This window comes from Venturia canescens, chromosome 4 (assembly GCF_019457755.1).
Source record: "Venturia canescens isolate UGA chromosome 4, ASM1945775v1, whole genome shotgun sequence".
Lineage (NCBI taxonomy): Eukaryota > Metazoa > Arthropoda > Insecta > Hymenoptera > Ichneumonidae > Venturia > Venturia canescens.
This window is the reverse complement of record NC_057424.1, coordinates 17,934,206-17,961,431: the sequence shown is the minus strand read 5'-3', so window position 1 is coordinate 17,961,431 and position 27,226 is coordinate 17,934,206. Positions and strand designations below refer to the sequence as shown.

Genomic DNA, 27,226 nt, shown 5'->3' with positions numbered 1-27,226 from the left:
TTGTCACATGAGTCACGACACGAAGCATTTGAAGAGAGCAAAGTTAGGCAAATTGATACGAAATCGTGTCGAAGCATAAGCTCGTTCGTATCGCGAACAAAGTTGACCGGGGAGGGGGGCATTTATTCGAGCCGAACATTCATTCGCTGCAAACGAGCACACGTAAGACATTGTTCTGTGCAGAATCGTTCACTGGGAGTCGTCGCAACGGAAGTCGTCTTTTGTTTTTTACTCGCTTCCATGGAATGAAGTTCCAGAGTAAAATCATGCGGTGTCGTGACACAATCGTACTGTGAAGATCCGGCATTCTTCGCGAACAAAAGCACAGCGAACGTGAAAAAGCTACGAGTTTTTCACGTTCAAAACGTTGAGTATTTTGATCATACCACCTGACAGGAAATGACAAGATTACAAGAATAATTTTGGTCGAAACTGCATTTGTGGAAAGATCTGAATGATTTTTCGATTTATACAATAATTTATGTACTAAATTATTCTTAATTCCTGAGGATACAAACTGTCACGCAGTTAGAAAAAATGTAAAGAATCCATAGCGACGATAAAAATAAAGGGGTACCGAATCCTTAAAAGAGATATTAACGATAAAAGTTGGAAAAATGGCAGAAGCAGAAGCTTTTCCTATACAACCGCGACTTCTCAGTGGCTAGGAATCAGACCGAATTTCGAGTGGCCCAAATTGCGCTACGAAAAAATCCGCGCGTGCGAAAGAAATGCCTTAATGGGTTATACGGAGATTCTATTATACACAAATAGCAAATGTGTTCTACAAACATTCCGTGTTAGCGGGGTTTCTGGAGGCAAAATTTTGATTAATATAAATGTTGTCACTTAAAATACGACCGTGTTGACGAAAGCGGCGAGATCGAATGAAGTTGTGGGGAGAATTTGGTGAAAAGTATTTATTTTGAGAAGCAATGCTGACCGAGAACTTGAACGGGAAAGGGGACGAAGGAGAGCATTGATTGCTCACGTGTGATAAGAGAAAAGTGGCTTTGGAAGCGGGCATGAGTGATGGTAAACGGTGGGAGCATATTTGCTTCGTCAGAATCGACTTTTCTTTATTATTTTCTCCTTTATTCCTGCATCATGACATAGACACTGACGGGAAAGATACATTCAAAGTATTTATCAAGCACGCCCTGAAGAAAAAAACACCCACAGAGATTCTTAGCTCGTCCATAAAAGTCAACGTTTCCGTCTTCTTTTCTATTGAAAAAATTCACAATTTTTCTAGCCAAGTTATCGACGAGCGAGACCGCGTGATTGATGGGATGAGCATGAACATACTTGGCTACCAAATCTCCTCGAAATCTTGACTCGTGTTCGGCACGAAACGAGGCGAGGCGTAAACCACCCTAATGCAGTTTGTAAAACCGCTACTGCAACGCCATCCGCTCACTATCACCACCGGCTCACCTGCTTCAACGTAATTATTCGTCCGAAGATATTTCATCCCGCTCTGGATCCTCTGGTCCATATCCTTGCGCCAATCCTCGATTGGACAACCTATTTGAAAAGGTTTTTCATTATTTGATCGATGCTTCGATGTGGCATTTTATTGTATGTTTAAACGCCATTGAAAAATTCATTTTTTCTGACGAATTGGGAGTTTAATTTGTGTTCCACGGGACGGAGAAATATAATTGAACGAGTGGGCAGCATTTTTTCGTTCAACGGATATTAATACGTGTGCGGAGATATCGTTGAAAATTTTTAAAAAACTATGCATTTGTCTCCAGCTTTTAGCTTATTACGAAAATTAACATTATCAAAAGTGTGTGGGAATTTTTTTTAATATTTCTTTCCGTTTTCTTACGAAATTCATAATCTCTCGACGTATAATAAAACATTAAATTTTTGCTAATTATTCGTGGGTAATTAACCCGCAAATTGGGAGAATAAATCTCAAGTAAAACATTCACATAATTTAAAAAGTTTTATGCTTTTTTCTTCAAGTAGCAAGAACGATGTTAAGGCCTTACATACGTCGAGAATTTTCGAAAAATCGATTTTTTTTTCTACAGATTATTTTTCTATATAGTTTTAGGAGTATTTTTGTGAAAGCTGATTGTAAAAATTCCCTATAGATCGAAAGTTAAAAAAAAATTATATAGAAAACGTGACTGCCCAACAGTTTTTAATATTTTTTTATGCTTTTTTTTAAATATTCGAAATTGTTCTCCTTATGGTCTGTTGAGTCGGATTTTTGATATTGTGATTAAAAAATTTTATAAACATAATTAAAGCGTGACACAAAAAATGCACACTTTTTTAAACTGCCGTAAATTGCTAAATTTTTCGAATTTCAAAAATCCTTCTCGACAGGCCATAACTACAACTTTATTTTACAAAAATTTGTTCACTTTCTACAGATCTATCAACATTTCAAGACGAAATGATGCAGACCCTGGAGCAACTTTTTTTCACAGTGCTTCGAGAAGCGTGATTTTCTACGTTGTAATTTTTGTAAAAAAAAATGTAATAAACTTTTCACAAAGTTTAAATATTAATAAACAATGTGTAAAAATGATTTTTATCAATTTCTATTGCCATCTTATTTAAAAACAGTTTTTCTTTTAGCGCGTTTTAGGCACTGCTATGCTCGACGTATGCAAGGCGTTAATAATCCAATAAAAAGTGACTCTGCCCAGCCTTCTGAAAAGATTTTCTAAAGGTTGCGTCAATCGCTTTACAATGCTCGTGAAAAACCGTGACACGGAAGTTCTCATTACAGAGATTTGAGGTTTTCTTTCGCCAGCCGGACTCACCAATATAGTGAAGCGGATGCACTGCAAAATACAATTGCAGCCACCTCGCGACAATCCCATAACGCGTTACGGCCACGATCGGACAGCGAGGTCGGTAAATCGATAACATCATGGCTGTTCTACCAGTCGTTGTGATCACTATTATGCCAGATGCATTACATTTAAGGGACAGCTGAACCGCAGATATTGCGATCGAATGACTAGGCTCCAAGGGGATTGATGCCTGATCACACATAATCAATTATCAAACTGATAATTATTGTTGCTCTTATTAATAAGAATGATTGATTGACGATAATAATAATTTTCAATAAAAGTATGGATCAGTCACTCAACCTCCGTCGGAATTTCCGATATCGAATTTCTTTGACGCAGTTTGTCCGATTAAAAAAAGGCCCTGCAGCTAACGCAGGGCGATGGCAAAAATGGGCTGACATTTTTATTACATCGCTCGGGGGAACGGTGTCGAAAAATTTCACTCTCGAAATTTGCAGTTATCTCTCTCGAACTATAACCGTTGTGATATACCGACTGATCCATGCTCTTAAGGGGATATCATTATTTGGCTCGTTGTAGTACGAACAAGAACGCGATTGATTCTTGGGAAACCCAAGCTATGTGAAGGGACAATGAAAGTTTTGAATTTTGTATAAAAGCACAATCTGCTGGGAATTACCTTGTACGAAAGCTCTTGGAAAATCTGTCTTTGCCAACGGGCATTCTCAGCCTCGCGACAAACGAGTTTAACGCTTTGTAGAAGGTTCACCGTTTCCTCGACGTTGAGGAAACCAGTAGCTAGAAAAATTCCATCGATGCCCTCGAGTACTGCGTTCGCAATGAGACTCGAATCTAATTTAGGCTCGCGGTCGTTTTCACCAGCAACAATGTTGAATCCTATTATCACTGGTTTTCCAACCTGTCGTTAAAAATATGCTGGCTCTACAAAGCTGTATTTGCATCGATGTTGCGAAGGATTTTCAGGGTTTGCGAGTAGATGCTCAATTATTCGAATTAATCGAAGATATATTCTTTGATGAAAAAACAGCGAAGCTTTCCTGCTACGAGTTATCCTACTGACACGTGAATAGAAAAAATCTTAATTATGTTTTCTCGACAACCTCGCCGTTCCTCAAATCTGAAGCTTTTCTTTCTCACCTCCATGGAAAGCGTTACGTAGAACTCCACGCAGTCATAATTATCGATGGCAAAAATGCATGAGAGCTACGAAAAAGTTTGAGTGAGTTTTATTTTTTTTTTCTGGAAAACTTAATAATTAGCATGGAAGAATGAGCGCAATTATATAATTTCACGTTTTTCCATTGTCCCCGTTGTTGGGCGGTGCTGAACAATAAACTCGTTGCAAGTTTCTCAACTGCTCAAGAAGATTATGTAATATGACATCTTCCTTGTGGACCATTCAACGAAGTTCCACGAACTTCTCGAACATAACCTCGTTTATTCAGAAAATCCGTTTACCACGAAATAATTTGAATTGAGAATACTGAATGGTAAGCTCATTTGCTGACTGTTTTCATCAATAGACTCTCACAAGTTTCGCGTATTATTAACTAGTTGCCTGCGCCTCCGGGCTTTGCTTGCGGCGCATTTACGTAGACTCTTTCCTCCTGAATGATCGTGGGGATTCGAGCTACACCGATGAAAAAAAAATCTCCAATGCGAATGGATGAAAAAAAACGGGAATGACTTGAAATTTCTGTGAATTACGAGAACAAAAGGCTCGAAATTTCGTACCGTCTAGAAACGTAGCAAGAGCCATGAGCTGGGAACGATTCTTCAGAATCTGGAGCTTTACGAATGATAAAGTGTCAAAGATTTTTCCGTTAACGGATTTATATGTGCGGAGGTTCGGCGACGTCTTGTCATCTGGCCGATCGAGCGGTCCAGATTCACACTCATCCGCACGCAACTCGCACTGCGAACCACCACAATCGCAAACACCTAAAAGACGAGCGCTGCTGGAATCGCGGGGCAAGCTTTGGGTGTGCTCGCGACTCGAATATTATTTCAGGAGCGGAAAACCCGGAGGGAAACTTAATACCTGGAAGGCACGAGTTCAACCGCGGTTGACTGATATTGTATCATCTATTTGCACAGGGAAAAATATCGTGCGAATTCTGGTATTGTGTCACGTGCGTATACAGATTTCAATAACTTTGAACTGTCGACCTCGAAAACGCGTCGCATACGATCATTTCCAAACTTGCAAAATGCTTTTGTGAGAGAAAAGTGAGAACTAAAGTCGCGAGTGAAGCCTCGAAAACCCTCGGACGAAAATTCTTTTATGGGACAAAAATAAGTGGAAGAAAGCGCGCCGCATATAACCAAGCGGCTGCGCCAAAGACCAAAATCTTTATCCTGATCCGATTGTCAACTGCCTTTACTCGGCTTTGGTTCGGGACGATCAGGCCCAGGGGATCAGTCGTAGGCCAATTGGGATCAATTTTCATGCCTCTAGATTCGTACGCGACGCGGACGATGCGGCAAAGAACATGAGTAAAACGCGACTCAAAAAGTTGGGACCCTCGCAGGAGAAAAGAATGGAGAAAGGAGAAGGAAGCAAAAAAATTGTATTTTCATAGTTTTCTCATCAACTAACCCTGTTGCATTTGGCCACGATGGACTTCTCCACAAGGAATAACTTTTCCGCGCCAACCCCGAGTTCCAGGGACCGACGATCGATAATAATACCGTCAGCTTGTCTGAGTACGTCATCAATGGAATCGAGGGCTTGTTTCGAGGATATCTTTCCAAGAATGCAGATCGGTCGAGTGTCTGTTCAAATATGCGGGGGCGCTTCGTCAGTGTAGCGTTTCATTTGAAATTTTTTAAAATGAGATTACGAGCGACTGTTGGATTCTGAGTGCCAATAAAGTCGATTTTTTTTACAGTTCTTATTATGCTACTGGCCGCAGTGAGCCAAGAATTTTTATCAGCGATTCTCCTTATTCAAGCTCGTTCATTGAAATTCAAAATATCCGACAATGAGCTTGTGGGTTTTGAAAAATCGTTAAATCCCGTGAAGTTTCTTATGAGCGAACTTGGCCAATTTATCTTCGAGCAATTGAGTGACTGGTTAAAAAATGATTTACGATCAATCGAAATGAGATGAGAACCTGCTAATTTGATTCGATCCTTGACCTTGAGGATTGTTTCACCGCGTCGTACATGAGACACAACGATGAAATCGGATTCGGAATTCGTAGCGAACTCGATATCGGAGTCGTCCTGTTCGGAGATGTCTGGCAAAGCCAGGGCGGTGTCAATGGGCTCGAGGCTTTTTCCATCGCTCACTGTTCCACCCTTCGTTACGATGCATTCGATCGAGCATTTGTCTGCGGATCATTGAAATCGTTGATAACGAATAACTGATTAAGTACGAACAGGATTTTCGAATAAATCGAGTATTAAATCGACTCGTTGTCGTCCATAATCCTGCCAAATCCAGTTTTAATTAATTCCGGCATTTATAATTCCATACGGACTTAAATTATGATTTGCTTTTTCAAATATTTTCCAAGTTAAATTGCTCGTTGATTTCGGTGGCCTTTTCCAAACTTTCACAATCCCACCGCAGCAAATGACGATTATTTTCATTTAAAATCGATGCAAAACAATGGAAGTGTGTCGCTAACCAATACGAGAAACTTGAAGTCCAACGGTGCCACGATCGAGCATTATTCTGTCGCCTTTTTCACAGATGGCCGGTAGCTCCGAGCAAGATATCCAGAAAGCAGTTGAATCGCCAGCTCGCTTTGACCTTTCGTCCGTTAAAAGTGTGACAGCATCACCCTCCGTAAAAACGGCTCGACCCTGCCAAATTGCGCCTTTGCTTTCTTTTATCGAAACTTTTTGTCTTTTTTTTTTTTTTTCTTTTTTCTCCGGTGTCAATTAACGCTTTCGCGCGTCTGGCCAAGCGTAACAATAGCCGCAGTGAAGCAAAAAAACGTTCGTGCATAAAAGCACAATTATTTACGCATTATCGACTGGACGACATCAGAAATGTGATGACAATGAACGTAACGAGCAACCTATACAAATTTCTCTATTTTCTCTGTCTCTCTCGTTACCGCAACATATTTTCATTAATTTTCATTCAAAAGTCACGTCCGAGTCGACGGTAAAAAAAAATTACGAAACTCCAATTTTTTTCTCTCTGATGCGCCCTTCGTCGGACACTTTATTTAGTAACAGCCAATCCGATGCGGCCATGGAAAAAACGTGGATGACACGTCTTTTCCTCTCGGCCCAGTGAACAGACTTGCATACTTGACTGTGATTATGGGCATTGTTAATTGATCAAGGTCTCGTTAGAAATTCATGGGAATCTAGGAGAAATTGGCAGTTTTACTTTCAGGAATGGGATTTGAAGGCGGGGCTCTTGGAGGAGATCAAAACAAAGTGCTTTCTAATGTACGAGGACCGCAATTACAGCTTGATGCCACGTGGAAGTAGAAAAAGCCTGTGCAAGCACTGCCGCACTCTCGTAAACTCGAATTTCGTAATTTTCTGGCTTTTCATTTTTTTGTCGCTTTGGTTCGAGTAAATTTTCAGAATAATTGACTGAAATGAATTTCAACATTTGAATTTTCAACACGAACGTTCTTCTGTTTCATCGAAAGTCTCAATTTACCTTGAGAAATTCAAGACCGAAAAAAGGAATGGATTAACTCGACCAATAGTATTGTTGGATCATCGAAACGTGATGAACAAATGAAATTTACTGATCCAACGATCGAATTTTCGTCGCAGTGAGAAATATTAATTTGAGCCAGCATATTGGCTGTTCGAATTAAACGAATTTCGTTCGTTCGCCATAATTAAATGAAGCAACGATAATTTCGTTGGACCAACGAGATTTTTGAGCGAATTATGAGAATTGTGTGTTTGATCGGTTTTAAAGTTAGAAAAGTTTGAAGAAACTTTGAAATACCGAAATCCAGTGCGGATCTCAAGTTTTCAAAAGTTTTTTCAAAAATCGTGACTCATGAAATTCCTTCAGATCTTTACCCGGCATTTCGAGTCTCCGTTGAAAAAACCAGTGCGTATCTCGGGCCCCCGAAGATCGACGGCTAATGCAACCGCAACGTTCGTATTGTTCGGAATCTTTTGATTCTTCAGTGATTTCTGGGCTTCCCTAATTGCACCAACAGTGTCGCAGTGCCAATCTTTATCTTTATGGGACATGTTGAGCCTGAGAACATTTGCTCCAGCGTTGATAATTCTACTGATAGCAGCTGCATTCGAATTTTTATCGCCTGCGATTTCAAATGAATCAGCAATATTTGCATTTATTTCAATAGCCCGATGAAATAATCGGAAATATTGACGCTTTATCGATGAGCAATATCCCGAGAGAAGTTATAAGCTTGCTTTTTTCCCCGTGCTCTGAGCTACAATTGTTTCTGAAATTAACATGCACGTTTCGAGATCAGTTTATCCCATTTTATTATTATATTTATTACTAATTATTTCGTAAGTTTGACCTATCGCAAACTTCATTATTAGATACAGGCGTGATATTTTTTTTATTTTACAGTTAAAGTGCACAGGAAAACGCCTGCAAAATGTTTGGACCCATCATCGACTAGAGATAACAATAAAAATTTCTCAAACGTTAAAAAAATGATAAGGATAATTTTTGAATAAAAAAAAGATTTTCCGATACTACCGCTCTGGCTGCGCAAAGGTGGCAACGCTGCACAACCTCGAATAACGAGGAACGGATTCGAACATGTGAACTATCAAACTGTTTTCATTAAATCCATCGTCAAACGCAACCTCCTCACACAAAGCGTTGGTAAATGGCAAGCAAACGAGACAACGTTGCCATTTGTATTCGGATTATGGCTGATTGGACGATGCGAGAGTCAAATCAGAATGAGAATAAAAGACTTTATAATAAATTATGTTCGATAAATATCATCGCGACGCACACTTGAAAAATCATGGACTTTCGTAATACTAACACAATAATATAATACAAACCCATAATCTATAGCTAAAATTTAAAGTTTTCAAAATAATAGGGCGTCTCTTGACTATATAGCCGCTGCGATAGGTCAACCTTAATAATTAATTATAATTCGTATACAAATTTCCATTTATTCATATTTGTTTTTGTAATTGATTATTAATTTGACGATTCGATAGATTTATTGATCATTTTTATGATTATTTTTCTCCAATTTTATGACAAACTATCATTTTTACGAGAAATTCGAATGTTTTGCTATTGTTATTTCTTCGGGATCCTCTAAGCTAGAGAACCCGAGCAAGTGTTACTTTTTGAAATTGTGTATGAAAAATGTATAATGGTTAAGTTTGCTTTCCACGACTTTCTTCCAACGGAGCTTCCTTCCGCGCGGAGCATAAAAGCGGTGATAAAGAGGGGAAAGCACACCTGCTGCAGCTTTTCGATTGAACTAAAGTATGGCTGTGCCGGAGTATCGGGCATTTTTACGGTTATTACGCCACTCACCCAGAGTTATTATTATTTTAGTAAGTCTCCAAGGTTTGCTCGGAGATTCGACGTTTAACCGCATCATGTGGTCAATATTGGTGCTCTGATAAGCCGCATTTAATTGGTTCGACGCCAAACATTCTTCCTCAAATTTCATCATCTGTTAATCGATAAATTATTAAGACCCGAGAGTCAAGAAATAGAGTTGACGAAACGACCTGACACAGCGCACGGATCCGGCGATCCCCTAAAAAAAAAGGCGGAAAATCATCAGCGTGCGACTCACCCTCGGATCGCTCAGCAGTTTACATTTGTATATATATAGAGGCGAGCAATCCGGTAGTGAGTTTTACGGTGACGATTTGCCAGCTCGCTCTTTCAGATGAGAGCAGCCTCGGGGGAGGCCAGTACTTGGATGGGTGACCGCTCGGCCTTGTGTACCGGCTCGCGCAGTGACTACCGAGCGAAAGCCAGCTTTTTCGAGCTCACAAAATCATCGTGTACTTACCCAAGGCATGCCGGGGCAACCTTCGACCGAATTTCTGTTCAAATTATTTTTACACGCCATTTCGACTCTGAATCCACCTTAAAATTTAACGAATGGGCTATCAAATTCAATCATTTAACCTCGTCACTCGAGCCAATTTACTTTCAACATATTTTTTATCCGTTTCATGAAAATGTATCAATTTTGACAGTGACGTTTGACTTGAGCCGAATCATAATACTGCTCGATCGACTTTCGGCTCGATCGAGCTTTATCGACACTCTGTTTGTTTGAGGGCTAATAATAATAATAATAATTCACCGGTGGTGTACCATGCGAGGTCGAGAAGCATTTCGGCTTTCGTTATACCGACCAACAAATGTAAATGTTGAACTCTGTCTACCGGCCTCGATCGCAACTGCAGAATCCTCGTACCGTCTGTCAGAAAATTCTTACTACTCAATCGAATTTATAGAATTGTTTAGCTCGCATGTCGATACTGTTCTGAAATCATTTTGTAGAAAATTTGCGAAGCTCTCGACCGCTGATAATGCGAATTCGTGCCTGTAATCGTGGATTTTCAAAGCGGATTTCGAGATTTTTAATGAGCTTTGACGTATCACAACTTAATTATTTTCTTCCTCGAAAGATCCTCCGTGTGATCATTCAATTCGAATCCTTCAACACGCCTATCACAGTAATTGGTCTACGACCATTTTTTTCTCGTCAATGAGGAACTGCAAAGCAATGAGCGAAAAATGTGAGTGAACCTTGGCTCAAGGAAGTATTTCTTCAGCCAACGAATCGTGGTGAAATAAAATTTGTCGATTCGACGAAACTCGTCATCAATGTATACTTTCGTCGTGATGAAATATTCACTCCAATCAGCGAATAAAGTTACAAAATTCTTGTGCAATTAGCGGATTCCAAACAGTCCGCCATTTTTTGATCCCCCAAAAATTCTGTCAGCTCCAAAATTCTTTTTCTCGCATCTGCAGCTCATCAGTCGAAAATCTTCATGAAAATGAATTGCTCGCAATATCCTCGGTCAAACGCACTTCAGTTTAGATGTAAAAGCTTAGATAGCTGCGAACCGGTCCAACGGAATGAGTATTTACCGCTGAATATAGCGGTAAGTGTAGGGTGCAGCCCCCTACACAAGGGTTGATATTTACCCAACTGATTATCAGCCGAATAATGTCAACAGGTCAAGGAAGTCAACTGACACGAGAAGGCTCAAGGGTGCGATCGAATCGAACCCGGAACTATTTATAAGTTTTCTCATAAGTTAAATCTAATCTGAGAATCTAGCCAAATGACTTTGTGAAATGCGTCGAATGTAATATTCACTCGCGAAATGAATATTTATTATGTTAAATAATTGTGTCGATTCGACGACATCAAAGTTCATTTAGTCTATTCAATGAACTGAATAAATTGAATGAATCGCGAATAAAATAAATAGCCCGAGCACGAATATTCGGTTTTTTGGATGCGACGAAATAACTCCTTCGACGTATTATCCAAAGTCTTCGTAAATTGAACGAATTAATGTATTAATCTGCATTAAGGCAGCAAGGCTTTTACAAATTTACAAATCGCCATTCGTACGCGGCTCAGCCAAAACTGAACAGTAACAGTGATGAGCATTTGTGGATTAAGGGATTGAAGCCAAAAAGTGTTGAACTCGAACTCGATACTTTTACAACAAGTTGACAGTAAGTTTATTCGAGAAGTTACAAATTCGATACAAATTCTCGTCAAAAACTGGCGATTTTCTGCTGAATTTCCTTCTAGAAGTTTCGCTGTTGACATCGAGGGTCGACGCGCTCGAGAGCGCTTTATTTATGTACTCTTTATTTTATGAATACGGGCACATCCCTCCCCCTTTCCGAAGACGAAATTTATTTCGGCTACTTTTTCGCACGGAAGTAAAATAAGCAAATTTGAGTGATCTCTCAGTTTTATTTTTTCCAATCCCAGCACTTGATGCTTGTAAGATCTTTGTTTATCGAAATTATAATGAAGCAAATTTAGGCGATATTCGCAGGACAGGAGGAAACCCCCGATTCTATAAAATTATCGATTAACTGAAAATCGCCAGTCTCTGACAATAACGATTCCTCTCAAGGTAATAAAACCCCGAATTTGTAACTTCTCAAGGATCACGAAATCAAAAATCAAAATAATCAGAATTTGATCAAATTTCGCGATAACATTCTTTGGCATCAAATACACAAATACAATTTTTTTACCACATCGTTATCGCATTATTGAGCGCTGAATCGAAGTTCTTATATGCACGAGATGTATAACTGTACATATATGTAAACTGTATATGCTTGTGCGCGTGAACTTTAGAGTTCAATTATTCGAGAGCTGTGCGGTAGAAAAATTTAAAAAAATTTATATCGTCTTATAGATTTTGAAAGAATACATTTACCAAATTTAATGAAATTCTTATAATTTTGAAATTGTTAATATTTTTGGCATGGTTTATCATGGCAACGTTGTATCGTCGCGATCCACCCTCCTTAAATAAACTTATTGTTAACTTGTAAAAGTATATCGAGTTGGAGATTCAACTCTCTTTGGCCACGGACACACCAAATTCAACTGGAATATTTTCTGAGTGAAGAGGAGGAAGGAAAAGTTATTGAAATAATGAATAGGCAAGGGCGAGTGTCAACACTTTTTTAATGTGAACCGAAGCGTACAATTGGAGCGGAGGTTGTCTAAACAATTTATTTTCTCAGTACGAAGTGATTTCTCAGCTCGAACCAGAGAAGATTCGGCTTCTTCCGCCGAATTTTATTTCGTATCGGGAAAAGAGGAGGAGTAAACGCTCGGATTTTAGTTTGTCTGTACATCGTAACCCGATGGATAACGATTTCAGCGATAAAGATAAGAACTGCCAAGGAGTAGCCGAAAATGCTCAACGCAATGAGCTGATGACGGAGGACGCTCATGTTGTCCGGTTTTTCCGTGCGGTCGTGCTGCACCTTGACGAACGTTGCTGGGTCGACGTCCGCAAGTTTAGTGATAATACCAGCGCTGTGTAAATTCAGGATGAGCTGATCGAGTCGCGAGCGGTACGGGGATCGTTTGCCGATGACGAAAGCCCAACTTTCGCTCCAGAAGCAAGGCTGAGCAATTTTCATGGAGGCTTGTGCTTCGTGCTTTTCTTGTATGATCGACCACTTGGCAAAAATTTCGTGTACGAAGCAAATCATATTTTCTTCCACAGACAATTTAGGGGGGCAGCGGTCCATCGCGGGGTCCTGAACAATCCTCCCCTCCAGACCCTTCAAAGGCCCGGTGAAGAGGTCCGAGCTCCTCTGGTAATCGAGAGGATGAATGTGCGCCGAGAATCCCGAATCCACGAGATCCTCGAAAGATTCGAACTTCTTTTGGCCCCTCTTGTGCAACGTTATTTCCGTTATCGAGAGATAAATGGTCGTTGAAAAAACGGCGAAGAGCCCGAGCAAAGAAGCGAAAACGATGCGTTCGACCGCACGACGAGGCTGTTGCGCCACCGACACGCCGAAAAGTACCCGTCCGATGTTAAACATCCGCCAAGGGTACGCATCGAATCGCAGTAAACGCGTGAAACACCAGACGACCAGGACAATGCTGAAACTCAAAAAATAAGGTACGAACAATTGGGACGACACGGAGATTTCGGATTCCGGTAAAATCGGCACGAGAGCGCAAAACTTCTCCGTTTTCACTGGCGTCGTACGCTGCGTGTCGTTCCAACTCCCGAACGTGTACGTCCGAGGCGAAGTCTTCATATCCACGTTCTCCAATTCCATCGTGATGTACAGAGAACGCCAAGCATCCGAGATATTATATGCGTCCGGCCCGTACAACTTTACCGGAGAACAATTCAGTTTTTCTGTCAGTATGTCAACCACTGGTTCGAATGGCGAGCCAGTTCTCCCGGCAACAACATCTCTCGTTTGTGAGAGTATCCTCAGAGGATAACCCCGCAGATTGGTCAGCTTATTGGGAAAGATGCTGCTCGAGTTCAACGAATTCGAGTCCCAATTTTCCCGAGTGTAATTCCTCGTGAATGGATTCAACCGATGAATTAGCCGGGCCTGCAAAGTTCCGTATATATAAGCTCAATTCCGCAGTACATCTATTTATTTTTTAAGGCCGTGTATTATGTTAACCCTTAGTGTGCATCTGGGGTCGGGTTGACCCCCCCCCCCTCCCCCCAACATTTTTCCAACCGAAGAAGTGCTTTTCACGCGCACTATCAACTTTGAGCACGTTTTTGAAGAATGAAAAAAGATTTTTTTCAAAATCCGACTTTGCAGCCTTAAGGAGGGTGGCTACCGACAATACAATGTTGCCATGCTAAACCATGTTAAATACATTAAAAATTTCAAAATGATAAGAATTTAATAAAATTTTGTGAACATATTCTTTAGGGCCAAATTTGACAATACAAATTTTTTAAGATTTTTCTTCTGTACAGTTATCGAGTAATTGATCACTAAAGATCAAGTTTATAAGCATAGCGTTTCCACATATATAGGCATACATTCCGGGCATAAGAAATCTGCTTTAATGCGTAATTACTCGATAACTAAGGAGAAGAAAATTTTGAAAAAAATGGTGTCTTCGCACTTGATGTTGAAGAACATTATCACCAAATTTCATCAATTTCTTATCATTTTGACGAGTGTAGCCACCCTCCTTAAAGTTGGATCGCAATTCACTGCGAAAAGTGACTAAACCTTTTATTCCGAAAAGCGCATAGTTACCGAGATATGCCATGTCAAAAATTACCCGGGCTCAAAGTTACCCCCTGTGCACGAAATCTCTCGTTGTGAATAAGGTGTGCACACTGAGGGTTAAAATCTCAATAGCGAATCATTTCTGTTTGCATTTTATAATTTTTAATTTAAAAAACTGTGTCATTTTGAAGCATAATTTACAATTTTTAATAAAATTAATATCCAATTTGATAAAACTGTGGTCGCAAGCACAAGCGAGCCAATCAAATTACATGTTCGAAATATCTCCGCAGCGACATCGGAAACAGTGGTTTTTTGCGTGCGTGAAAAAATCGATAAAAGTTTGAAGTTTCTAAAAATTTTTTTTGGCCGTGCGTTGACGACGATTCATATACTTTTTTATAATTTTAGCTCGATTTTATCAACTTCCGGTACAATTAATGACACGGAGTTAAATGCGGCTTTAATTCTTATTTAAGAATTTCTTTTTAACCATCGGCTAAGTACCTTTTTATTTTTTTTAATCGATGCAACGTGATCGACTCTATTAAATATTTCAAATTGCATGGAAAGTTTGACACGTCGATATTTCTGACATACATCCTTATAACCGGCGTTTGTCGAGCTACGATTTTCAACAGCAAAATCGTCGTAAAGGAAAAACGTCAAAAGCGATATTTATCGTTGCGATTGCGAGAAAATGTTTTTAAATAAACTTCCGATCCCCCGAATCGGAATGCTCGCGCGCGTGTACTAAAAACTACGAAAGCAGGCCAAGGAACGAAGCTTACTGAAGTTTGAAAAATTTAGCGACTCGAAAATCGAAGTCGAAGACGAAAAACCGACTCTATTTTGGAATGAAAATTGATGCGCTAGACCCGGAGCAGGAGGAACATTGAAAATGAGCTTCTGCGTAAGAGCTGCGCGCGCAGTTTCGAACGATTTTTCACGGCAAACCTGTCCAGCGGTCAAAGCAGTACGGCTCTTGATCCTGGTCAAGGACGTCGGAGTCGTTTCCGGTTCAGCAATCTCGATGACTGTCAAATCGAGCATTTTCTTGGTCCAAGCGTACTGCAGCAACTTTTCGACGTCCTGACTGAGTCTCTGGGTGAAGGACAAAATGAGGTATTTCTGGCTGTAGTGATAGGTCGCCATCTCGGCGACGACGTCGATGAACTTTTTCATGATCGAGTCCGGCAGGCTGTCAGGCGTTTCGATAACGAGGAGGAAGAGAGTAGCCGGAGCGCCGACCGCGGTGCGGCTCGCCGTCCTTTCGTCCAGCACCGAACCGAGAGGAGGTTTGAAATCTGGGCCAAAGTTTATTCTCAAGATGGGCAAATGTTCCATGAGCTTGTCGAACAGTTCGTCGACCATGGGATTTCTCGTGCGTTCGTCATCAGGAAGGCTCGTCATGAATTTCACTTGTTTGAACTCCGCATCCTCGACTATGCGCCTCGTCAAGTCTCCCATCCAGTCGGTACACTCCCCGGAATTCAGAGAAAATCCGAAATGCAGAAGCACGCCGCAGACACCTACTACGACGCGCATCGCTCTTCAATTTTCCTTCGATTTTCCTTCGACGATTTCTCTCACTCGACTGCGAAAGGTGAACTCGCGGGTGCTGTTTTATATCGTGGGGAAAAAACAGCCTTTTTCCCGTCGAACTATATACTCGCTTGGGAAATCGAATTTCATTTTATCTGCCCTCCGAAAACGTTAACCTTCGTCAGCCCCGCGCGAGAACTTGGCGAAACGATGACACCTGCTCTCTCTGTTACGAGCTGTCACTTTTAACACATTAAACCTCCGGAATCGTGAATCACTCGGCACACTCATGGGCGTGGCCAACTTTTTTGATTGGGCAGGAGAAAGTAGACATTAAATATAATTCACATTTATTAATAATAACGAACATATTCAAGATCGTATCAGCACTCGAGACTGCTCGATTTTCCCTTATTTTTCGAATTTCGATTATAAAGACTGAAACGGTGCGAGGTCGATGCTTTCGTTGCCTCAACATTAATTTTTCAGTCGCAGCAAAGCTTCGCGTCGCGGTTCGCCCAACGTGTTGTTTCAACAAAATATTTCATTTTCCCCCATAACAATTTTTTTTTTTTATTGCACAAAATTGCAGTGTGTTTCTTTGTGTTTGAGAAAGAGAAATAGGCAAGTTTCCAAACTTAGTTTTCGCGCGGCGATATATACAAAAGCGAACGTCTGAAAACGACTCTGTTCTATAATTCAGGGAAAGATGGCGAAATTGGTAGATTCACGATAAACCGATGCAAAACGATGTGATTTTTTTGACCATTTGACGCAATATCACGTAAACTAAAAGAAGCATTATTTTTCGAAGGAATTTGATAAAATACTCATCGATCTCCGATTTTGCTAATAATACCGAATATGTCAACAATTACTTTGGCCTCGCGAGGGAAGGCTTTTTCTTATTCAAATAACACGTGTTTTCGGAGGGGTTGGCACTAAATGAAAGACATTCTACGATCATTTATTACGAGGAAATTATAGTTTGTTAATTATTCCATTTTTTGGCAAGACTCAATTTGGGGCTCACGTGTTATGAACCTCGTACAGTCGTATGAGAGAGTTCTATGAACTTCCCTATACTCATATATCTAGAGTCGCGGCAGCGATCTCCTTATCCGTGAGGTTATAGATATGTGAAGAGCCCGAGAACTTTTACGAGTTTTATTTTTCCCCGCCGGTAATGCGAGAATTAAATTTATCGGCTCACTTCCTTCGCAGCAGTTTCAGTTCCTTCTCTGCAGTCGCCTGCTGCTCTGTAATAACCAAGTAATAACTCTCGGTTAACTCGGTTTCGGTCCTCTCGGTGTTTCGCACCTGCGAAAGCCGTTTCGACAATGGCTTTCCAAATAATAAGTGCTTGCAGGGTTTTAACAAAACCCTGCATGAACGCACGTGTTTGGAGCACCGGTAAATCATCAGACACTATAATTCATACATCGTATTTGATTTTCCATTCGTTCAAGTAGTTGTCACTTGCAATTGTCTAGTGTACGATCATAACCTCATTTCTATGCGAACAATTTCATCGAATTTATTTTTTCTAGGATTGTTCCAAAATGGATCGATCGATCGTCTCGCGGATTCATTCAAGATACATGAGCCATTGAAATATCAAGTCAGGAACACGGCCTTTTTCAACAAACGTGAGTATTTATTTATCAAAAAAAAAAACCATAAGTTTCATCTGTTTACCATTGTAACTGATATTTATTATATACTCAGTTTTGTAATTTCGTTAATGTGTAAATTATGTGCATATAGTTTTGTTAGTGAGTAAATTATTTAAATTTTCATACACTTGTTGAATTCACACTAATATTTTTCCATTCTTTAAGTGTGGAATTTTTATTTTAATCTTCAAGTTATTTTCATCAAATATCAAAATCATTTAAGATTTGAGTTCACATAGAAGCAAAATGATCTGTTTTTATGAATAATATTGAATAATTAATTATCTTGTAATTACTAACAGTGCCAGCTGAAAGTTTATGGAAAGGTGTAACCAGTGTTAGTAACGCAGGAAAAAAGAGAGGTAGAGGAAGAGGAGTCGGTAAAAAAAAGGTAAAAAATCTCAATATCGGCCAAACGGTTGGTGTTGGAAAATACCAAATGGTTTGGCCGGGTCTGACTCAACCTATAATGAGGGGCAAAGAGCTAGTTCAACAAAAAGCGTTACCCGAAGATCCTGAAAGGATGACTAAGTTGGTAAAGCTAAGAGACTCCATGAAGACTTATAAGAGAGTTAAAGTATCACCTTTGGAACGTGGCTGGACTGGTGGTAAACCAGGAGGAAGGAGCATCGGACCTCCCGATCCGATTGGAGCAGGTAGGATTGAAGAATTTACTGAAAAACCACGAAAAATAATTAATAAATAGTGATACATCAACCGTAATTGTGATCACCGTAAATAGTGATACACTTTCACAAAGCTTGTGCCAAGTTTACTGTCGTTCAGAAATCAAATACACCGTGTGGAACGCAATGAATTTTAGGGTTTTTAGATCGACAAAGCTTAAGTTGAAAATGCCTTGATAGATAAAAATTACTAAGCTCTGAGTTTGTTAATTCAAAAATTTTGGTATTCGCCATTTTATAGATACATTTGAAGGGTTCGACTCCAAAATATTGGAGTTCAAGACGGTCGCGCATATGGATGGAATCCTGGGAAAACAAAGAAGCATAAGCGTGTTCGCAGTGACCGGTAATGGTAACGGATTGACAGGTTTTGCATTGGCAAAAGCGCCGGATGGAAAGCTAGCAATGAAGAAGGCAAAAAATCGTGCTGCACAGAAGCTTATGTACATCGAGAGATACAACAACCACACAGGTTACAAAAAAAATAATTCCATGTTTCATTTGATTTCTTAATTAATCAAGACAACTTTCTAAAACAATAGAAAATTCACATTGCAATATTTAATATTACAGTGATGCATGACTTCTTCACACAATTTGGCAAGACAAAATTATTTGTCAGCAAGAAAAACGAAGGTTACGGTCTCGTTTGCCATCGGGCGATAAAAACATGCTGCGAAATGATCGGGATAAAAGATCTCTATGCTAAGGTCGAGGGATCGACGAATTTACAGCATATTATTAAAGCTTTTTTCATTGGATTGTTGCAACAAAAAACCATGTCGGAGTTGGCGGAGGAGAAAAAATTGCATCTTGTTGAGATGAAGCGTGAGAATGACATGTATCCGACGGTCGTAGCTTCCCCATCAGAAGTCCGAAAATGCGATGAAATTAAGTCGAGCGAAATTATGGATTTCACTCAATACGTTATGGGAGGTAAACTGATATTGAAGAAAAAGAAATACCCGCCATTTTACACGAAGCATTATTCGTGGAAAATCAGACAAAGGAAACAAGTGTATCTCCGAGACAAGGACGAGGTCCGCACGCGATTGTATGCCGATTACGGCGAGTTGCGTAGCTTTTTGACCGACAAATATCCCGAAGCAACACCACGATTATGGAAAAAGAAAGAGCCAGCCCTGGAAGAAGCGGAATAAGCTGAATGTCATCGGTTCTTTTTTTATATGTGCAAACCTTCGACGATGGGAGTATTGTAAATAAAGTGAAAATGTGAAAATTATCGTTGAGCGTACATTAGTCTGTCACCAAAACGCACTAAAGTTTCGTATCAATTTTTCATTACAGATTCACATTCAAAATAATCAATCAAAATCATCAAAATGATTGGTACATTCGTCCTTATCAAATGTACGATATACACTGGTTTTTATCTATAATAATAATAGAAACATCTACACTAAACTGAATAAATAAATTTATCGACCGTAATAACACAGCTCATCCACGTATTCATGAAAAAAATAATTCAAAATGGTTATTATCGACTGAACGTGTCCATTCATTTGAATTAATTTTACTCATTTGAGTGTCACCAAGTCGCGATAAGTGTCAAAAATAAAATTAATATACTTGCATTCACTAAAGGGTAGAAAATAGAGGAAAACAAGGCAATAGTCTTTACTAGTATAATTGGGGAATGATTTGAGGAGCCAAGGAGACCATAAGCCGGCGCCCTCTGTAAACATAAAGTATTTTTTTTTTTTCTATATTTGTTATGACCACCATTTCGGCCCAAACATGCCTGCAACTCAATAGTTGAAAATTCTCGAACCTAACGTTTCGTAGATTGCCCCCCCCCCCCACACACAGAAAAAAAAATTTCACCAATCTCCGAAATCCGATTAAAGGTATACAACACTCTACTATCTCGTTCAATCACAAACGACGTTCATAAATATCCACATTGAAGAACAAAAGCTTCAGAAATACGGTTGTGCTTCCAAACGTTTTGAATTGCCCGCCACATTGTGCTGATCGAGTCACTTTCCGTGTAGATAAAAATAACGACCGCTTCCATGCGTTCTAATGAAAAAACATTTACAGAAATCAATTTAGTTTATGAAAATGTACATACTAAAAACTTTCGTTGCGAAAGGAAAAAAAAACATTTGAGATAAGAACACTATGCATAAAAACGTATTTAGCAAATCCAAATTCAAAAATGTGCAGTTATTATGAACATCGTGATTGGCGGATTTTGGATCCCGTGAAAGCAGTGTTACGTTGCTGTCACGTACACTACCACAGACTCAACAATTCGCGATTTATTTTACGCGTGAAGGCGTCGGTAACACGGTAACCGGTGTCGATAACACGAGCGACCGTTGCGCATCCATCTGTATATATACATTGGATGCTAATTTTTAAAATCTACATAAACAAATATATGTGAAAGCTCAAATCGGAATTGGACAAAACTGGTGCGTTCTTATCGAGAGTCGAAAGAAGAATGTCAGTGTCGGTGATGCGGTGGTGGTAAAGCGTCTCGAGTATGTTTTGGGGGAGGAGGCGCGCTCGCGGCGCTATATATCGTGAATCGACCCCGTGGAAAGTTGAAACGGCGGGGCGGCCGGAGTGGAAAGAATGAGAGGAACGGAGCGGACAACGAACCGCCCGTAGTGTGTCGGGGTGACGAGAAAAGGGGGGACGACTTACACACATACGAAAAGACTTAACGTGTTAAACGTGTACAAATAGGCCAACACAAATATAGATCCGTAGGAGGAGGCGAGTAAAGAATATCGTGTGTGTATGTGTTTTTTTTTGTGTTTGTTTTTGTAACGTCGAAAGGTTGAAAAAAATCGCACGTTAATGGGAGTATGGTGAACGCGAGTTTCGATGGTTCTTCGATCGTATAGAGGTAGTCGCCGGCGACGCGCGAACCTCTTTTACGGGGCCAACGTTGAAACACATGTTTCGAGCCTGTGAGAGCAGTACATTACATTTTTACAACGAGGGTACACATCATACCAATACTGCTGTAATAACTCCCGTGTGTTTGGGCCCGTGAAAAATCTTCACGGTCTTACGTGTGTATCGTGAGAACACGACATATATATATATATATATGTGTGTGTGTGTGCATGTGTATATACGTATATATAAATATATACATATTTAAGATAGATATGTGCGTGTGTGTATAAAAATTCGAACGCAAGTTTCGTATCATCGTTGAACGACCAGTTTTTTTATTTTCCTAGTAAAGCAGGAAACGAAAATAAAATTACAGAAAAAAGGTGAAATAGCTAGAGGGAAAGAAAGCGAGGGAGAAAGAGAGAAAGAGAGAGAGAGAGAGAGAGAGAGGGAGATAGACGGAGAAAAAATAAGGAAGGAGAAAAAATCGCAAAGCGATATCGATGACGTCCATCGGGACGATGTGCTGCCGCGTATCGGGACTGAAATAGAGGGGCTCGTTACCCGAAGGCGGCAGTGCGTGGGTGTCGATCACTCTGTTTAACAAGAAGAGAGCACTCGGGAGCATCTCTTCGTAAATCAAACGATCTTCCACGTATCTCGAAAGCAACATTCCCCCTCAACAAACTTCATGCCAAATAAATATACCACGAGGAAGACGCATTCTACGACCGATCTCCGAACTCTCCTTTACACTCTCCCCTCTCACCCTCCACCCTTCTGTTCGGCTCCCCGCCCCGCTCTTTAACCGTGTTATCAAATTGAGATATCGGGTCGACGGTTATTTTGCTTTTTTTACTATTCGTAAAAAAAGAAAATCTCGGTGTTCTTTACACTTATGTGCTTTTTTGAGGCACTGTTGCAAAAACTTCTTCACAGTGTGATACCGTTTTTTTTACTCAACCGCTTTTTGATGTCGGTGTGAAGTTTTGACCCGGAGACAACTCGTATAGATCCATGGGCAGATGGGGAATTTCTGGCATGGAGATCTCCTCAGAGACTCATCGAAGAAACTTCTAGTCACCGATTAAAATGCCGCTGGACTCAATACTTTGCCCAAGATTCCCGTCTTGATTCCAAAGACAAGGAAGTTTCGTTGTCTTTTTGGAACTCTCAGAGTCTCTTAATTTTTTTGCTTTATCATCTGTGTTCCTATCAACAACCATTTGTCCTGAATTTCCTCTTGCAAAAACTCTCCGCCGGTATTGAAATACTCAAACAACGGTGGTAAGCGCTAAGCTCTATGTGCGACCTGAAATGGTAAGAGCGAAGAATGGAACGAGTTAGGATATCAGTATGCGAGAGAAGTCAGCGGAATGTACCGCTCACGTAGATTACGTGGGGGGCACGACAGAAATGTGCTCGCGTGATCCAACCACCCTTCACCAAGCCCTGTCCAAGGCTAACGGCAAAACCTCTGGTTCTCAACCATCAACAAACCACAGGGAAACTAGAATTGACTCAGGCATACTTCCAAATCCTGGCGGACGTCTTAAATTCTTCAAGGATGGCAAATTCATACTGGAACTGTCGCACAGACGCGACGGCGATCGTACTACCTGGTTTCCGGTGCCTAAAAAAACTTTTTGGCCACCAGCTAGCACCACCCCCAACAGACAAGAATCCTCCACATCTCTCAGTGGTGAGACCAACTTTTACTTTTTTTCATTTCATGTAGAGCTAAATATTTTTTAGTTATCAATGTTTCCTGGATTTTCTTTGTGTAAATCTGTAGCTTTCATTCAATGCAATGTGGTAGAAAGTTCGATACATGAATCAAAAACCTTTTTCCCTATTTTGTTCAATAAGTTTTGAGCATCTTTATATCTGTCACCTCATAATTGGCCAAGGATTTGACAAAATTCAAGATACAAGTGAATATTCAGTTTCAAAGATTGCATTGGTACTTGGCAACAAAATTTCTTTCCCATTTTAGCGATTAAACAAAAATGACTAGTAACTAACGGTGCAAAGAACATTCTTGATTCTGCATTTGTGGTTCCATGGCAGTGTCATTAAGAATAATTTCAGGGAAATAATGGTGTTTTTTTTCAATAACTAAATGGGATTGATAATTTGTAATCTTATTTGTGATAAAGTTAGTACAATCTCAGACAAAATAACCAAATCCTTACGAATGTTCTCCAACTTTATTCTGAACTCCTAATCTACAACAACATGTAATAAACAAATATATTGCAAGAAAGTATTAAAAATTAGTGTATTAGATCCAATTTCATGAACGAGTTGGATCTCTAATTCAAGTTTAAACTTTTGTGGCTCTTAATTCCATTAAAATGGAGCTCACAGTCGTATTAGGGAATGCATTGAAATGAGTTACCGAATAATAATGAAAAAATTCAGACTTATTCTCGCTCATTATTAAAATATAAAGAAGTTGAGCAAATTATATTAAAAATTCCACACATTTATACTGAATTATTGTTTAATCCATCAATATTAATGTTACAGTCAACTGTCAAAGGGAAAATGGCTCGATTGCGAGTTCAGATCCACTGCACGACTTGCTTTTTTCCGTATAAAAATGATTTTTTCGATATTTTAAAAAAATTTCTCTTTCAAACCACGAAATTACAAGGAATTAATATAATCTGAAAAAAAAAACTGTTTTAATTGAAAAACTCGTGTCTCTAAAGGTATGATAACAAAAGTATTGTTTTTCTAAACAGTTTCAGACGACAATTCGTCGATACAATCGAGCCCGTGGCAAAGGGATCACTGTTGGAAGCAATCGAATCCTCGTCGGTGCGCATCGACAGAATTCAATTTGTACTACAGGCGTGATCCGCGAAATCGTTTGTCCACGGATCCACGTTTATTAGCTCGTCAACGCAGACGTCCTCTTGATCCAATGATATCGCACGTAGGACAGGAATCGGTGTCAAATTGTCCGAGGGACGGTACGTCGACGTGCCGGAAGAACAACAACAGCGTAGGTGCGGGGAAGGCATTGAGTTTGATAATCGATAAATTGGCAAGACTGTTGGATCCGAACGTGGTATCACCGCGTAAGAGAATATTGCGGGAATTGGAGAGGGTCACGCTCGAGGATCAAGCATCGAAGAGACGAGCAACGCCACAACCAACTACCAATCCAACAAGCGCACCTGTACCATCCCCAAAACAATTATCTTCTTACAGTATAACAAGTATTTTGGGCGAGGACAAGCCCAATCCGGAACCTGGGTTTTTGAGAAATTTACTCAAATTGGAGGACGGACAAACCGTTAAATACTCATCGAGTCATTCCTATCCAAGAACCAGAGTCGACCCCTACGTCGCGTCGGCCAACACCTCCGTTCATCATCCACTTTACGGTGTACCAATGCTCCCACCCGGTCCTTACAGAGCACCGTTATGGATGCATTATCCACCGCCCGTTCATTATCCTCCGCCCATGCCCATTTATCCACCACCTCCGCCTCATCCATCCTCACCCCCTGTCCATCACTACAAAGACTACAGGGAACAAGCTCTCACACCTCCATCAGGTACGTTTGTTCAAATATCCGTTAGCCAAAAAAACTCTAATTTTATTCGTATCGATGATCCGAAGTTCATGTAATTCCTAAACAGGTTTAAGAGAATTTGATTTTCTTTTTAATTTATAGTCTTTCCTGTGTACTCACCTTATCCAGAGAAATTTTACATCCGAATAATCGTGGGCAGTATTTTTATGCAATTTTTTATCGCTTCTTAATTCAAAAATCAGAGTAATAAAATTCTATAGAATGATAATACATCATCACAATTTGATAAAACAAATTAGATGATTCGGTATGTCACGAAAAAACAAGGTTTCGTGAAAGTCGAATGCTTGCTGTCGAAAAGATTCTTTTTCCCTGCAAATAAATGATTCAGCTCTGTCTTTTTAATTTATTTGGACAAGGATCAGAGTTTTGAGTTTTTTGAAACAGCAAGTCTTTGCAACTAAAATATCGCTTTTTGGTTGTTCAAAGGAGCATGAAAATAAATCGAAAGGAATTGTGTTCGCTTTCAACTTGCTTTCGCAATTTTTATTCTGTCCTGCTATGATAATTTTTAATTGATTTTTTGATTGAATTCACTATGGATTTCCCTCGAGCCACAAATATCACGGTTCATTTTAAAATTCATGTCAATTACCATTTGATCTTCAATATTCGAAAAATTAATTTTTATTAGAAGAATGATGCCCAAAAAAAGAAAATCAATTTTTCAAACTTTGAATTATACAAATTTCATGTTCTTAGCTAATAATCCAAATAAAATATTCCGTGAATTGTAATTTTCTAATATGGATTAAAAACCATTTTCAGATATGCCTCTGAATCTGTCGAAGCATGCGGGTTGAATCTCAGAATCAGAAAAGTTGGTGCCTTATCGATGAACAAATTCTATGAACACTGCCCGTGCAACGACAATGCGAATATGTTAGTATTTTTTTATTCGTAAAACAATAGTGAAGTAGTAGGTAGGGATTTTTTGGTGAGGCGACAAAGCGAGAATTACCGTTTGGCATAATTGTACATATGATTGCATAAGCTGTCGAGGTTGGCGTAGATATTTTATATATATATTATTATCCGATAATGAATTTGCGAGTAGTATTAAAGTAGTAAAAGTGGAAGGTAAAGTGTCCAGTTGAACTTTAGTTTCGTTTGTTGGTTTTTTTTTTTAATCATTATATTTTGTGCTAAACGCTGACGTAACACGTGACATGTATTTATTGAATATTTTTTTTCTAAAGTTTCACGACATTAAAGTCCATTCAAACATTTGTCCATTTTATTGGTATTTTAATATGAAATATCGAAGAAAAAATATGTATATTCATTCATAAACATACACATATTTATGTATACTTTGTCAACGAGATTAGTGTGAAAGCGATTGCAAACGAATACGCTTTACCTTCAAACGACTACGTACTCTGGCTGCAACGAGAATGAAACGAACAAAAATAAAAGATGAGGGGAAGAAAGAAGAAAAAAGAAAAACATAAAAGTGGAATAAAGACGTGTGTTTTCTCATCCCTGTGCATCTCATTTACTATATACTTTGTTATTCTGTTTAACGTTTATATCGTAAACTTCCCATCATAGTGGAAACATAAGAAAGACATAGGATTATGTACAGAAACACAGATATTACATATATATTTAGAACGTGAATTATTATTACGAAATAATAAAGTATAAGAGGACAAAAAAATGTAACGCATCGGTTAATCTAGTTTAACGGGCTCCGATAATGGAAAACAAACTATTATTATTTATACGGTATTCAATGATGTCAGAAAAATTAACCGATAGAGAGCGCGAGGCGTGCCTTAATATAGTTTTCTAAAAAGATAAAAGAAGAAACAAAAAACAAACATAAATACGAAATGAAAATGTATTAATCTCTTTCCCGACCGCCACTTGATCGAATTGTATTAATTCTCAGCTGTGTACATTATTATTATCGTTTTATGTACATAGATGCACAGACACGTCTTCAATAACTTCATAACAAGTTGTTTTCGTTTTGTTTTTTTTTTGTTTTTTTTTACGTACATCGTCGCATTATTTATTAATCGAAAATGAAACATTTGAAAGAATCGTCTCGAAGAAGATTCAAAAATAGGAGAACGTAAGTAGAAAACGAAAAACGAAAGAAAAGTTTAAAAAAACGGTTAAGGCAAGTTCAACTCAAGCTCTGGATCAACAAACTATTTCCAATTATCCAGTCGCGTTACACTCTCTATCCATCGACTCGAAACTACGTATGTGAATGTGTGTTGTTGCGCAACGAGCAATTGTATAGTAAAAACTAATTTTCATAAATATAAATATTTCGTATACTAAAAGACTCCTGTTCCTTTCTCCCAAT

The 27,226-nt window shown here is 39.3% G+C and overlaps 4 protein-coding genes across 4 annotated transcripts; 2 read left to right on the top strand and 2 right to left on the bottom strand.

Moving 5' to 3' along the window:
* Positions 1-1,105: 1,105 nt before the first annotated feature.
* LOC122409657 (pyruvate kinase-like) lies at positions 1,106-9,838 on the bottom strand. The gene is made up of 9 exons (XM_043417386.1): positions 9,779-9,838; positions 9,289-9,430; positions 7,818-8,065; positions 6,443-6,620; positions 5,924-6,142; positions 5,407-5,582; positions 3,466-3,705; positions 2,790-3,012; positions 1,106-1,527 (listed from the first exon to the last, which is right to left on the bottom strand). Exons 1-9 carry the CDS (start codon positions 9,836-9,838, stop codon positions 1,313-1,315), a joined length of 1,701 nt encoding a protein of 566 aa, XP_043273321.1. The 3' UTR covers positions 1,106-1,312.
* Positions 9,839-12,437: 2,599 nt separating this feature from the next.
* On the bottom strand, positions 12,438-17,180 carry LOC122409433 (uncharacterized). Its single transcript, XM_043417001.1, has 2 exons — positions 15,463-17,180; positions 12,438-13,860 (listed from the first exon to the last, which is right to left on the bottom strand). The coding sequence occupies exons 1-2, from the start codon at positions 16,051-16,053 to the stop codon at positions 12,502-12,504; spliced, it is 1,950 nt and encodes a 649-aa protein (XP_043272936.1). The 5' UTR covers positions 16,054-17,180; the 3' UTR covers positions 12,438-12,501.
* A 118-nt stretch (positions 17,181-17,298) lies between these two features.
* LOC122409434 (28S ribosomal protein S5, mitochondrial) lies at positions 17,299-19,655 on the top strand. Its single transcript, XM_043417003.1, has 5 exons — positions 17,299-17,463; positions 17,601-17,699; positions 18,029-18,382; positions 18,654-18,884; positions 18,986-19,655. The coding sequence occupies exons 1-5, from the start codon at positions 17,391-17,393 to the stop codon at positions 19,570-19,572; spliced, it is 1,344 nt and encodes a 447-aa protein (XP_043272938.1). The 5' UTR covers positions 17,299-17,390; the 3' UTR covers positions 19,573-19,655.
* Positions 19,656-20,724: 1,069 nt separating this feature from the next.
* Positions 20,725-27,203, top strand: LOC122409292 (uncharacterized). Its single transcript, XM_043416745.1, has 3 exons — positions 20,725-22,994; positions 24,043-24,864; positions 25,672-27,203. Exons 1-3 carry the CDS (start codon positions 22,649-22,651, stop codon positions 25,704-25,706), a joined length of 1,203 nt encoding a protein of 400 aa, XP_043272680.1. The 5' UTR covers positions 20,725-22,648; the 3' UTR covers positions 25,707-27,203.
* The last annotated feature ends 23 nt before the right edge of the window (positions 27,204-27,226 follow it).